This window comes from Lepisosteus oculatus, chromosome 1 (genome assembly GCF_040954835.1).
Source record: "Lepisosteus oculatus isolate fLepOcu1 chromosome 1, fLepOcu1.hap2, whole genome shotgun sequence".
NCBI lineage: Eukaryota > Metazoa > Chordata > Actinopteri > Semionotiformes > Lepisosteidae > Lepisosteus > Lepisosteus oculatus.
In genome coordinates, this window is record NC_090696.1 from 6866963 (window position 1) to 6880740 (window position 13778).

A 13778-nucleotide genomic window follows, 5' to 3' on the forward strand; every position below is an offset into this window, starting at 1 on the left:
TCCTAATACCCCAGTGTAGCAATGGGACTCTATACTGTAGACAAGACGCCGCCCTTCGGATGAGATGTAAAACCGAGGTCCTGACTCTCTGTGCCCATTAAAAGTTTCTCGGAAAGAGTAGGGGTGTAACCCTGGTGTCCTTGTCAAATTTCCCCCTGGTCTTTACAAATAATGGCCTCCTAATAACCCCCCTCAATGAACAGGCTTCCTCACCCTGTTTTCCTCCCCACTGAGAGCTGGTGTGTGGTGAGTGTACTGTGTGCGCAGTATGGGCTGTTGTCACATCATCCAGGTGGGGCTGCACACTGGTGGTGGAGGAGGGGAGTCCCCATGACCTGTAAAGCGCTTTGAGTGGAGTGTCCAGAAAAGCGCTATATAAGTGTAAGCAATTATTATTATTTTCTAAATAATAATATTCTCACTCTGGAACAAAGAAAAACATTTTTTATAAACATACATAATCTGCATATGTTTAGTTTCTTAATAAAAATTTAAGAACGTTCAGGACTGGACACGCTGATAAATCCCTCAGCTTTAAAAGTGACCACAGGGAACAGTCTGCAGGGCCAAGTGACCAGTCATCATTCTCTCCCTCAAGCTCAGGGACAGGCGACAGCGTCAGTGGAAAACTGATGTTCGGCAAACTGAACTGAAGGAGACACTGGTTCGGCTCGTGGTTCAAATTCTTGTTTGCAGCACAAAAAGGCACTTCGGGAGAGCATAACTACTCGATATAGAGGGTCTTTTAAAAGGAGTTTTCAGCTGGTCAGTCAACAGGAAAAACGTCCAAGGAAGAGAATAGGACTTAAATGAGTTAAGACCTACGTGAATCCAGGAAAGCAATACTCGCCCCTGCAGCTGACAGTTTAGTATCTCTTCGCATCACACTTCCATGCAGACACTAATCACCGTGTTCCCGAAATGAAGCCAAGCAGACACGCGTGTTATGTTGAGCTCCATTCTTTATGTGGGGGGGGGCTGACAATTTTCTATTTCGTTTTTCCCTCCCCATCCTTGGCAGTGCTGGCAGGCTGGCAGCCTCCGAGAAACAGGCAGTGGAACGAGGGTCCCCGAGGACAAACGCCCCGGGTTCTCAGTGCGAGGGCAGCTGTCGAGTTCAAGTTCGAGGCCCTGGTGGGGGGTCAGGCAGCGGTTCAACAAGGCCCACGGCGGAGGTGGAGGAAGAGGCCACTCAGCCCACTAGCCTGGTGGGCAGTCAGCAGGTAATCGATCTGAGGATCGTGAACACCAGGGCTGTCAGGGCAGGGCAGGTTATCCGCGCTCTCGGAATCCGTGTCACACATTCGCCTGCCTTCTGAACATCCATTCACAGAAGCCAAGAGAGGCAGGAGCCACAGACCCGTCCCTCTCGTGCTCCTCTCACACGCCGCTCGCTCCGGCCGAGACAAACCGCAGGGAAAACGCACTTCGCCCTCGGCCGCCTCCTCCCACGAGTTCATCGCCTTTCCGGCCAGACCAGCCCCGCGGGGCTCCCAGTCGCCAATCGAGCCGTTACAGGTGACTAGAAGCTCCCTCCTTCTCTGCATTGTGGAAGCTTGTAAGAAAAAAACGCCCAACTTCGCAGGACAAACTGTCCCCCTGGCCCGAGCCGCGGAGTGTCTTATTTCCCCCTCGGTCACGTGGCATTCCAGTGTTGTCAGGAACGCTGGTGGGGCCGGGCTCTAGCGTCTCAGCGCCTGAATGCTCCTGCGCGAGAGTCTGACCTCTGCTGAGCTTTCACGGGCCCAGTCCTGCAGGCCTGACCTCCCAGGCGTACCCCGAGCGCAAGAGCCCAGAGCTGCTGAGACAGGAGCGCAACGAGCTCACTGCAGCGTGCTGGCAGGGCACGGGGTCGGCCGGGCAGGGAGGCAGGGACTGGGAGGACACAGGGGACAAACACGAGGCAGAAGAAGCTGGATTGTCTGTTCTAGGAAGAACATGGGTCCACATCCATTCAGCTGTCCATCCGCGTGGGACAGACTTCGTCACACTGAAGCTGTCACTGATCCTCCTGCCTTGCACCTGGTCTGTGCATTTCTACACGTTCTGCAGTTTACAGAGCTGGGTGTCTTATCCGCACAGCAAGTGTTTCATAGTCATAGTCATGCAAATTTAGGATGCTTCCACAGAACCACTGCGCTGCATGCTGGGGTTGAGGCAAAGGTTCCAGATCACAGGTCCCCAGATCTAACCAGAAAACATGCTTCTGCCTGCACTCCAGGGGGCCAGCTGGAGAGCTATGCAGTCTGACCCTCAGGCAGAGTGTCCTGCTGGGTTCAGGTAAACAGGAATGGCCCAGTAGGGGGCGTCACTGTGCGGCACGGGTCATGGGTGCCAGACAGCTGCCATCAGAGCTGAAAGCAGACAAGCCGATGCCACCAAGAGCACAACAGTGCTAGCAGCAACCAATACGTTTCACTTGATCCTTTCTAATTCCGAAATGCCAGCGACAGTCCAATTGTGTTTTCTAATATATTATTTTTTGCTGTGGTTGAAAGTCATTAAGAGGCTTATTGTGAATCCTGATCTCTCCCTTATTGCAAGGCTTAATGGTGTTTGATCAGTTATTTTACAAACACAAGAGATTATTCACAGGCCATTCACAACGCTCCTTCAAGAGTCACTCATTCACAGCTATCTTCTAAAAGTCACTCATTCACAGCTATCTTCTAAAAGTCACTCATTCAAAATGTTCTTCCTACACTCACTCACTCACAGCCCTGCTCCAACACTCAAACACACAGCTACGTTTTCACAGATACTTTAGAAAATCATGACCCTGCATTTTCCTATGCTTTGTGACCATGCTCCTAGCCAGAAAGATAAGTATAAAAAGCAGATTACTGTGAACTGTTGACTGCTGGTACAAACAAAATATCAGCTGAATCACAGAGCTGAGTAAACAGCAACTTGGCTGTGAGTCAAAAGGTGAATGTGCATCAGCAAGCTATAAAAACAGCTTTAGTGCCCAAACTTTACCAAAAAACAAATCTGAAAATGCAATTATTGTTCATGTGCATTAAAACGGTGCTACTGTACTTTTATTACTCCTTGAGCTCAGCAGTTTACATGGATACATGTAAACTGTACTATTGCAATCGTATTGCACTGACCTATGGTTTAAATTACACTGCTCAATTATTAATAAAAAACTTTTTTCAACTCATGTGAGACATAAGCAAATAAACAAGAAGAGATAAAACGAAATAATGTGGTTTCCAACTGAATTATGTATGATTAGATTACTTTTAACTGTTATTTATTTCACAGTTTTTTTTATTATAAGCATTTTGAAAAACCTCCCTTCAAGTGCAACGCAGTGTTTTACTGTCATCTCCACATGCCTCTGTTAAGCTATGAAGACCTACACGTTGAAGCCCCTCAGAAACACACACCGATAATCTTGACACCGTCAAGCCCGTTTCCCCGGCGCAGCGCGTCCGAGAGAGCCGAGGGCTCGGAAGAGACGCGCGCCCTTCACTTCCGGCGCTCTTGCCGAGTCAGCGGAAAAGCTGCCCGCCGGCGAGAGGGGCGCTCTCGGACAGGGCGCGACCTCCAGCAGGGGGCGCCAGAGAAAACGCCAGCCAGCGAAGAGGAAAACAGCGCGATAACGTCTCTCTGTCGAACCGCACCGCGCATATGTTCTCGCCGCAGTTGCGATATTTCTCTGCCAGTTTCAGTTTGAATTGGATATGCAGCAGTCTGAATAAAGTGTTTCGCTTTACTATATTCTTTAAGCCAGGCAATAGGAAGGCATGGAGACGCTTTTGCATCATATCTTAACATAATCTTCCACCCAGTATCGGAAAACCTCTTATCCTGTACAGGGGATATCTAAACTTCCTGGATGGGATGAACGGTAAAACTAATCCAACCGACACAGCAAGACTCGAGTCGGTGGGAGAAAAGCGGAGCTTCCGATAAAAAAATGAAGAGATAGACAAAGGAAAATATACCAACTGAGTGCAAATAAACACGCTAGGCAGCAGTCAAATCTTCTGAGAGTCTGGATCAACCCAAAACAATTTGTATCAAGCCCATAACTTGGATTCTTTCAACGAGATCCTCCAATCAGGACAGGAGGCGCTGCTTTACGCAAAGGGTGGTGGGAGTGGGGAACAAGCTACCCAGCCATATGGTCTAAGCCAAGTCCAAGACTGGATTTACAAATCAGGTCACTCTCAACTCTACCTAACAAAGAATAAATACGAAGTTTAAAAGAAAGAGGGTCTGAATAAGGTGGCACACTGTTGCAGTGGTTAGCATTGCTGCCTCACAGCGCTGGGGCCCTGGGCTCAATTCTAGACCCAGGGTGCTGTCTGTGTGGAGTCTGTATGTTCTCCTCGAGTTTATGTGGGTTTCCTCCGGGTGCTCCGGTTTCCTCCCAGAGTCCGGAGACATACCGCTAGGTTGACTGGCGTCTGGGAAAACTGGCCCTGAGGCAAGTGTGCGTGTTTGTCTCTGTCTGCCCTGCAATGGACACACAATGGCGTCCTGCCCAGGGTGTAGCCTGCCTTGTGCCTGTTGCTTGCTGGGATAGACTCCAGCTCCCCTGTGACCCTTAAATGAATAGAGAATGATTATATGGGAGGATTGATGTGATGGATATTTAGTAAGGATGAGTTGCTCACTGCACTGAAGGGGTAAAAAAGTCCGATTTCCACCGCCTTACCCTGTAAGCACTCCCAATATCAACAAGATTGCAGGAAAAGAAGGAGAACGAGAAATCTGATTGTGTTAAATTCTTAAGCTCTTTGGAGTGAACCCCCAATAGTGACCTGTTACTTTAAAAGAATGTAAAACGTTTTACAATAAGTTAACATTGACATCAGGACCATGACTCAAGAGTTCAGTGCAAGTTTCTATTTTTCTTTCTGGTGGGTTAGTGAAACCCAAACAAAGCCACAAGCTCAGACAGAATGGATGTTTTTTTGAATGGCAAGTGCAATTAAAAATCACTTAAACACCTAAAATTATAATTCTCAAATGTAAATGTAACGCCCTTACATTGCAAACACCTAAAATTATAATTCTCAAATGTAAATTTAACGCCCTTACATTGCAAAAAAATCATTTTAATAATATTGTTCCTCCAGTTTAAACTGCAATATCTGTGTACAAGCCAGTAGTAATTTGACACAGCCCACCTGAGACAGGTACACCAACAGAGCTCAGGGCCAGCCCACCTCAGACAGGTACATCAACAGCGCTCAGTGCCAGCCCACCTCAGACAGGTACACCAACAGCGCTCAGTGCCATCCCACCTCAGACAGGTACACCAACAGCGCTCAGGGCCAGCCTACCTGAGACAGGCAGGCCAACAGCGCTCAGGGAACCAATACCCAAGTATAATTCATGTCAAAACAATTGACGGATCTTCAATATGCTTATGAACTGGTCAGACCCAAACCCCAAATGTTTTGCAGTCAGAGACACTGAAATCCGTATGATATTCCATCTCTGGTGACCAAAGAGCACTGCATAATTTTCTCCGTGTTACTTCTGACTTCAGATGAATTTCTGCTACTGCACACACTTTGGATTTCAGTAGAAAGAAGCAAATGGAATATTCCTTTTAGAAATGTGTTTGCATGACATTTCACTTGCACAGATAACTAGAGCGGAGGCCTGCAGAAAGAAAAGGTACCACAAACACTTTTGTTTTGCTTCATTAAAAAGCACTGTGAGAAAAAAAGAAGGAGGCTTTTTTTTTTTTTTGCAGGACTATTTCTCTCATTTCCTGTTTGTCAAGGACTCCTTAGCAGCGTGCGACCAACTGGGAGGGGAGGTTGGAGGGGTCGTCCAGTTCTGAAAAATCCGTGAGACACATCTTCACGTTGAAGACGGGTCAGAAAAGGCACCAAAGCGGGGGCGGCCAGGTTTCGCTGCAGCACGGTTTTACAGATCTCGATGTGGACCCGCAGCAGAAAATAGCCAAAGGAGAGGGAGAGGCAAAAGGAAGAAGCTTCGCCCCAAAAAAAAAACAACAAAAAACCACCAGTGCCACAGTCGTCCACGTCTTGACGTCACAGTCGCACTTGGCAGCTCTCCGCGGCGCTCAGCTCGAGTGGCGGGCGTGCACGCGGCCGGGGATGAGTAATGCTCTGCAGAAATGACACGCCATTCCAGCTCGCTGCAGGGCAGCGACGGCCCTGCCAGCGATAAGCTGCAACGGGGGCCAACTGCAGCAGCAGCCGAGGGACGCAGGAAGAACAACCAGGATTTGATCAGAGCAGAGTCCAGCAACCCTGGCGACGCTTTTATGAGGTCGCGTTTTCTGTCGAGTCAAAAGGTAAAAAATGAAATACATATCTAAAGGTCAGAGTTGGGTCAAAAGAGACAGCGGCGCTTTGCAATTTACCGATCTCCACCCCAGATCTCTGCTGACCCCCAGGAGTGTGGGGGCACTGCTCGCCGTTCTCAAGTGAGCCGCCGCCGCGCAGGATAGAAACACAAAACAAAACGCAACTGCTTATGGAAAGAAAGCGTTTGAATGTCCCCCTGTTGCACTGGCTTTCCTTTATTTTTGTTTTTGATTAATCACATCCACAGGAAGGCAACAGGCCGTTTCCTGAGCTTTTTCTGCCCCCCCTCCCAGTGCAAAGCCTGTAATCATTAACTTTTCTGACGGCTTTAAGAATTAATTACTCCCCCGATTAAGGACTAAAGAGCGACCTGTCGTCGGGGTCTTGACAAAAATATCCTGTGTGCAAAACATAAGTGAAAGGCTTGTTTAGCAGACTCATAAGAGGGCTTCCACTATTCTGAGGCTCTGTAACATTAATACACCTCTCTCTCTATAGCGCCTCATTATGCACACAACTAGGCCTCAGAATCCGATTACATCTGCCTGGTTCTTCTGTCCCTGAATATGGGATACTTTTAAACTGGTAACGGATTCCAGCAGGCAAACTCCATACAGGAAAATCTTTTTGTGTTGAGCAGTTCTGTGAGTGAATTACCAAAGGCAATGAAAGTCAAGATCACACTATAAAAAGGCAAGATTTCCAACATAACAACATTTAAGACATCAATTCTTGTCTTAAATTAAAATTAACCAGGCTATTTATTCAGCATCTCTCCACACAGTGTGACACATTGCGGTATCATCAGTTTTCACACTAAAGCACAGCACCAACAAGCAAACAATTTTGACAATGATGGTGCCTGATAATAACAATAACCTGCACTTTTTGAAATTCACTGTGTCATTCAAGAAAAAGGTTTATGCAAGACAACTTACACTGGGAATCAAAGTGTTTCAACAGAAATACCTTGAACATAAATCTTGCAACACAGCCTTACAAAGAAATGAGTCTTGCTTCACTGGAAATACAGCGTCATGTTCAGGCATTAACATTTTAAGATTAAACATTTTAACACAAAACATTACTAGAATACATCAGCAGCAGAAAAATGCACCCAGTAAAGACACAGTTTATGACATGCATTGAGCTATGATTATCAGTTAAAAAGAAAACAGTTCAGGGCTTTTAAGGCACAACAAACAAAGATATGATTACTTTAACAGAAAAAATGGTTCTACTACAGGTTTAAGTGCAACACAAACATGTTACAACTTATAAGACTTCATTACTTATCAAGGAACTCTCAATTCAAGATACTGTATCATACAGAACTTTGAGAAATGGATGTAATGTTGTAAACATTCCTACAGTCAGTGAGCAATAATTTGCCAGTGCTTCTAAATGACCACAGTGATAAACATTTCAGGAACACCAATCGAAAATTCAACGACTTATTATTATAATGTATATCCTATTTTTATGGTGTAGCATAAGAGATGCAAGAGACATAAAATCTGCAAAATATAAAATCTGATTAATTCAGATTCAAGCCACCAGAACACCTTTCAGAATGAGGGAGGGGACGATTTGTGAAAATATATACAGTACTAAACCAAGCTATACAAAATCACCTACAAACGCAGCTGGGGGCTGAAACAAAACGTTTTTTCCCCCCTTTTCTCTTATCGCCAATAATCAGCAAAAAAACTGGTGATTCAGGGAACGTCTTGCAGAGCAAAATAAAATTGTTTTCAAAGACACAGTTTCTCGGTTTCTTTACATTTACAACCACCCACTGCCCCCAAAAAAGGAAGTGAACTCAATTCTCCAGTGTTACAGTGCAGTCAGGCTGTGAGGATATATGCCCATACATGTTTTGCTCATTTCAGCAGTTACTCACCACCATGTGACCAACACACCAAGAGATCACAACTCGCAACATATCACCTTGCTAAAGCTATCTCAGTACAGGACTAGCTGTAGTGCAAAATGCAGGCTAATTTAAACAGCCTGTATAACCAGAACATCAGACTCACTCAATTATTTCTGTATATTCTGTATCCATGTATTCACATGTAAGAAAAAAAAAACTTAAATTAGGTTTACATTTCATCCTCTTTTAATCCCCTCTACAAGAGACAAGATCCACATCCTTAGGCGTTCTGGTATCTAGAGGAAGCACCGCTAAAACTGTAGAGCCGATAAAAAAAAGAAATCACCACTACATTCAGCATTTATCCCACAGGACACGAGAAGAGATCCTTTCGCTGATTTCTCGTACGGCACAAGAATAAAATGTCCTGGATGTTAAAAAGACACGCACTGCCCGTCAAAGTCTAAGTGACACCGCTTTCTCCAGGAGCTGATCTCACTGTTGAAGGTTTGCTGTGCTGATCCTCTCTCGGTGACAGTCTCTGGTGCCGATCAAGTCTATACAGAACCTGAAGCACAGGTCTCCACTTCCTCAAACTGACCTGACTGACCTTTTCATTAACTCCAAACTCCAGGCCAAGAGCTCTACAAGTTGTGTCCCTTTGAGCACGTCACAGACAGCAGCCTGAAACAGGGTCTGCATGAAACACACTTTCCCTTGCTGGAGCAACAGGCATTTTGCACAGAGGTGTGCAGTGCACACAGGAGGGACAGATCATTTGACCAAACTCTGACGTGCTCATCCTTGAAACATACGATTTGCAGCTGAAGTGGACTGACAGGTCGGCTGAATGTATTTGCTTTCCACACTAAAGGCCAGAGCCGTTTTAAATTATCAGAACTCAGGGTTTGGTGTTCAATACACATATGTACAGTAAAAGGTAATCTGCTGTACAAGGAACAAATTGGAACTGCATTTAAAAACCGAGAGCAGGAGGCACTTCTTTACGCCAAGGGTGGTGGGAGTGTGGAACAAGCTAAGCATCACAGAGCACTAAGCCCTGACCACAGGCTGAAATGGATCTGAGCAAGAAATGTCTGCCACAGGAGCATAGAAAAAGTGCAAATCCGACAAGACAGCTCTTGTGATTAGAAGAAGTAGCTGAATTTCTTAAAATACATGCACACACAAACACATACAAAAAGTCCACCCCAGTTATTCCTCAATACTGGAATAGCGGAAAAGGGCCAGTGGAATAGGAAGTGGTCTCTCCAGTCACTTACCTATGCTTTTCAAGCTCGTTGTGTGATGACCTGCAAGAAGGGGGAAAAAAAAACAACAAAAGGCTGTTACTGGTGGCGTACTAAAAAAAGCACAGATTAAGAAGAGAAAATAGTAACAGATCTCATGGAAAAAAATGTGCAGCTGAAAAGGCCGCATTTTTTATCAAAATAAAGGCCCCCAAAACAAATCTGCCACACATGATTTATCAAAAAACAGATAGGCAAATGTTTTTTTTTTTAACATCAAGACAAACTGATCTTAATGACTTGGAAATTTAGAAACAAAAACTACCCAACAAGGCAAGTACTGAAAGAGAGCTGCAGCCTGGTGAAATGTCCTTGTAAAAGCAGGAGGAGGACTGAGGAGGCACCACAGTCGATCTGTCCTTTTAAATTCTGACCATCCTACACTCCACGGGCAGAAACGTTCGGTGCGGCCCATAGAGACTGGGCTTGTCTGCACCAACACAGGACAAACACTGGCTGCCATTGCAGGACATTGAAGAGGTAAGGAAACCCAGAAAAGCAAAGTTAAGCAGAGCTTCAGCGTGGTTAAATGGAGCAAGTTAATAAAGGAGAGCTCTACAGCAAATGAGGGTGGAACGATGTCGAGCCGACAGTGTGGGCTCTGTGGAAAGGCAGAGCAAATTGAAGATTTCATGATTTGGGGGGGAATCTGGGAGCTGGATTAAAACCAGTCAACCTTAACAACCATGTCCACCTTGGCCCAGAACCCGGTGCTCTTTGGTATATTAATAGTGCAGAGATCCAGGGGCTTAGGTTCCTAAGCCTCACTGACTGCACAGTCACAGAGGAACTGGCCAGATGTAGCCTGAGCAGCTTGGTTCTCATGCAATGAGCCAGAAGACTGGTTCTAAAGTGGACTCTTGTACAACACCGTGCACGTTATATAAATCCTGACACACACACACAATTACAGCCACGAATTTACATAACCTATGGTTTTGCGAAACCCCGCTGGGCGATGCGGAGCTGAAGTCCGTTCTATTTTTTTTTTAAAAGCTTTGCACATCGTACGGCAGAAGTACTGCGGTTCTTGTCTGCGTTCAGCTGTGAAAAATTGAAAAAACAAAAAAGGGTATTTTCAGTCTGGAGAGGAGCAGCGTCTGAAAAACAATGGCGAGAAACAGGCCAGGGAAGGGCACGTAGGAATATGCCGGATAAAGGCAGGGAAACCGATGTTCGATTTGTGCAAGAAAACAGCCGGCCTGAGAAGCTGGACTGTAGTGCACCGATAGCACATGAAATGTGCACGTCAGCTAATGAGGCAAGGCACCTGCCTGTAAAAACGACACCTCATAAAACTCAAATCAAGTGCAAGGAGTAACGGCCCGGCCCTTTTCCTTTTTGCGATCAAGGTGTGAACCCATATTTTGGTATTCTGCGTGCGGTAGAGCTCATTATCAAAAAGGTGGGGGGGAGTCGGGGGTGGGGGAGGCTATCAGGAACCGATTTCGAGGTGACAGAAATGATTTTCACCTATGAGGAGGAATAACGGGATGGACGACCGCTCCTTGAAGACGCCGCTCTGTTGGGGAGCCCGGCTGGCTGTGGGTCAGACCCCGGACTCCAGAGGGCAGCCAAGGCTCGGCTGAAGAAGGGGCCCGGAGCGCATGCCGACATTCAGGAGGGGAAAGGGAATGAGCGGCCTCGTGCTCCCCTCCCGGCAGTAAGAGTCGGATTTTCGAAAGGGGGAGCGGGACACACAAGGCAGCAGGGAAAATGAAAAGCCGGCCTGGACTGCATCCACTCGTCTCAATTCTACCCGTTTTATCCAAAGGGGGGTCACAGGGGGAGCCAGAGCCTATCCCAGCAAGCAGAGGGGGTGCAAGGCGGGGTACCCCCCAGACCCACACACGCTCACACCAGGGCCTGTTTTCCCGATCCTCAATAAACTTGCCAGTATGTCTTCGGGCTGTGGGAGGACAGTGGGAAACCGAGTGAGAACGTGCAGACTCCACACAGACAGCACCCCCGGTCCGGAACTGCACACAGGGAAAGGGCACTGCTAACGACTGCGCCACTGCGAAAACCTGAAGGTTTCAATTAACAGTTCAATGTCACACAACCTCTACGGGACACGATTATGTCGAGTCAGAAGCGGACGCAAAGAATAAAATGTCCCCTGATTTTTTTTTAAGACTTTCTTAATTGTAATCTTTTCAATTCGTTAAAACACTGGCCCCCAGCAGTGCAGAAAATAATAGGTAATGCACACTAAAAAAAAAAGGCTGCTGACAAATTCAATGTTATCTGAGATCTGCTAATGTATTTACTATTGCATTTTAGCACAAATAAATTGATTGAACAGCTACTGGGCAACACTGACGTTCAATATAAATCAGACATTGTAAAGAATAGAATCTCTTCATGATGTGCCAATACTGTGCACTTCTGAAGAGGTGAGCCATCAGTGCACAGCTTTCTTTCATTGCTGTGAATTCAGACGCTCAAAAATGTTACCCCGACACAATAACAAATCCCTGTATTTCCCCCATCCTTTCTGCCCTTGGCCTGTTATTCTCTTTTAAGGCTCTTACTGACCCTGAAATGTTTAAAATTCGATATCTTGTGTTCCCAGAAGAAGAAAATAAAGAGAGGAGCGCTTTTAAAAGCTGAGCAAATTAAACGCATTTTATCTCTGGTGCAAAAATAGTCCAGAGAAGAAGCCTCGAGTTTATCTTTCCCTCACATGCGCAGAGCAACAAGCGCAGAGCTGCAAGATACAAGAACTACGCTTTTTTTACACCCTTCCTTGTGTATATACACATTCCTCGTGTAAACAAAAACACCAAAACTCACACCTGGAATGTTATGGGCCCTCTCTCGTCACGCATTACTTCTGTACAGGTGTAACTTCTGTAGACAGGTAATTTCTACAAGCTGTGGAGAGGGTGTGGGCACATCGGGCCACGGCAAGACAATTTCCTTTCATTTCGGCTTTTGCACACCAACCCAGCGCATAACACGGCTTTCTGACTCCAAGGGATAACACTCGGGGCCCCGAGAGACGCCCCTTTTTCTAGACTATACAGAAGTGGCAATTAGGCAGGGCTGTTTAACCCCCCTCTTGTCCTGGCGCTGGGGTCGCCACTTAGCTACAGCAGAGGAGTTGGGAGAGTTTTAACACATCGGCAGTCCTGCGCCGCGCTGTCACTTTAAGAAAGGCGGCGTGCGGCGCACAGCTGGTCGGTCTTCAAGAGCTGAACAAAGCGGGAGGGGTCCGTCCTGCTGGCTCGGCTCGGCTCGGCTCGGCAGCGGCGGCAGCAGCAGCAGAGAGGTGAAGGCTGCCCGCGGCTGGTCCAATTAATTAATTACCCTGGCGCGCGCACACGTGATCGCCCCATCCCAGGCGGCCGGCCGGCGCGGCTGTCAGGAGCACACATGGACAGGAATTTACACTGGGGCTGGCATTTCCTGGCAGCAGGAAAGCACATCACCACTCCCTGAGGCGAATGATGAAATGTATCGACCACACATCTCCGCAATTTGACTTGTCATGAATGTTAACACCGTGGAGCACGCAACTCTTGTTTTCCTGCCCTGCCTTAAAAACACTACACAGTGTAAATATTTTTTTTTTTAATTCGCACGCTGATAGACGTCACGCTTTCGTTTCAGCGCTGAAACTAAGAAAACCTGTTCGGCGCATTAAAAAAAAAAAAAAAAGATCAACGTTTGAGGCTGTCGTGGGTGCCTCTCAAAATAAAAGTTCCGACTTTTAACTTAATTCCGGGCTTGCTCCGCGTTAACGGACGACGAGTAGCTATCCTTCATTTCTTACTTCTTAACCCCCGCTATTTCTCCACGACCGTACGAAACACTAAACTGAAAGTGTCGCGGCGCTACCCCCAAAATGTTAAAAGCCACAAACTCGGAGAACGCGGTGCTGACAAACACGAGAGTTACTATTGTTACACGCCACGACTGTGCGGAGAGCACGGAGCTCGGGGCTCACGCCGGCCAACCCAAGCCGGCCCCTGCACAGGAAAAATAAAAATGGTATCATCATGACCGACAGGTACAGTCCAGTCCTCGGACGACAGCCGCGCGTTATTGCAATGCCCCCGTGTCGAAATAGCTCCTGCGTTTTGCGTCGCACGCCTGTGCCACTTCGTCGGGATCAGCTGGAGAAAAAGAGTTGTTGTTGTTGTTGTTGTTGTTGTTTTAAAAAAGGGTGAAATATTGCTTTAAGAGACGACGCACGTAGACAGCCTGCTCGGGGCATCGCCTGGTCAGCCACATGGACAGCCGAGGAGTGCGCCCGTCCCGGGAGCCGGCCGGAAATCTCGG

The 13778-nt window shown here is 46.9% G+C and overlaps 1 protein-coding gene across 2 annotated transcripts in view; it reads right to left on the reverse strand.

Annotated features, from left to right (window-relative positions):
• mxd4 (MAX dimerization protein 4) overlaps nucleotides 1-13778 on the reverse strand; it is a 38352-nt gene that overhangs the window by 23013 nt on the left and 1561 nt on the right. For both annotated transcript variants that reach the window (XM_006629148.3, XM_069191517.1), the window contains exon 3: nucleotides 9465-9494. In XM_006629148.3, coding sequence (XP_006629211.1) covers nucleotides 9465-9494 — 30 coding nt within the window. The remainder of the gene's footprint in view (nucleotides 1-9464; nucleotides 9495-13778) is intronic.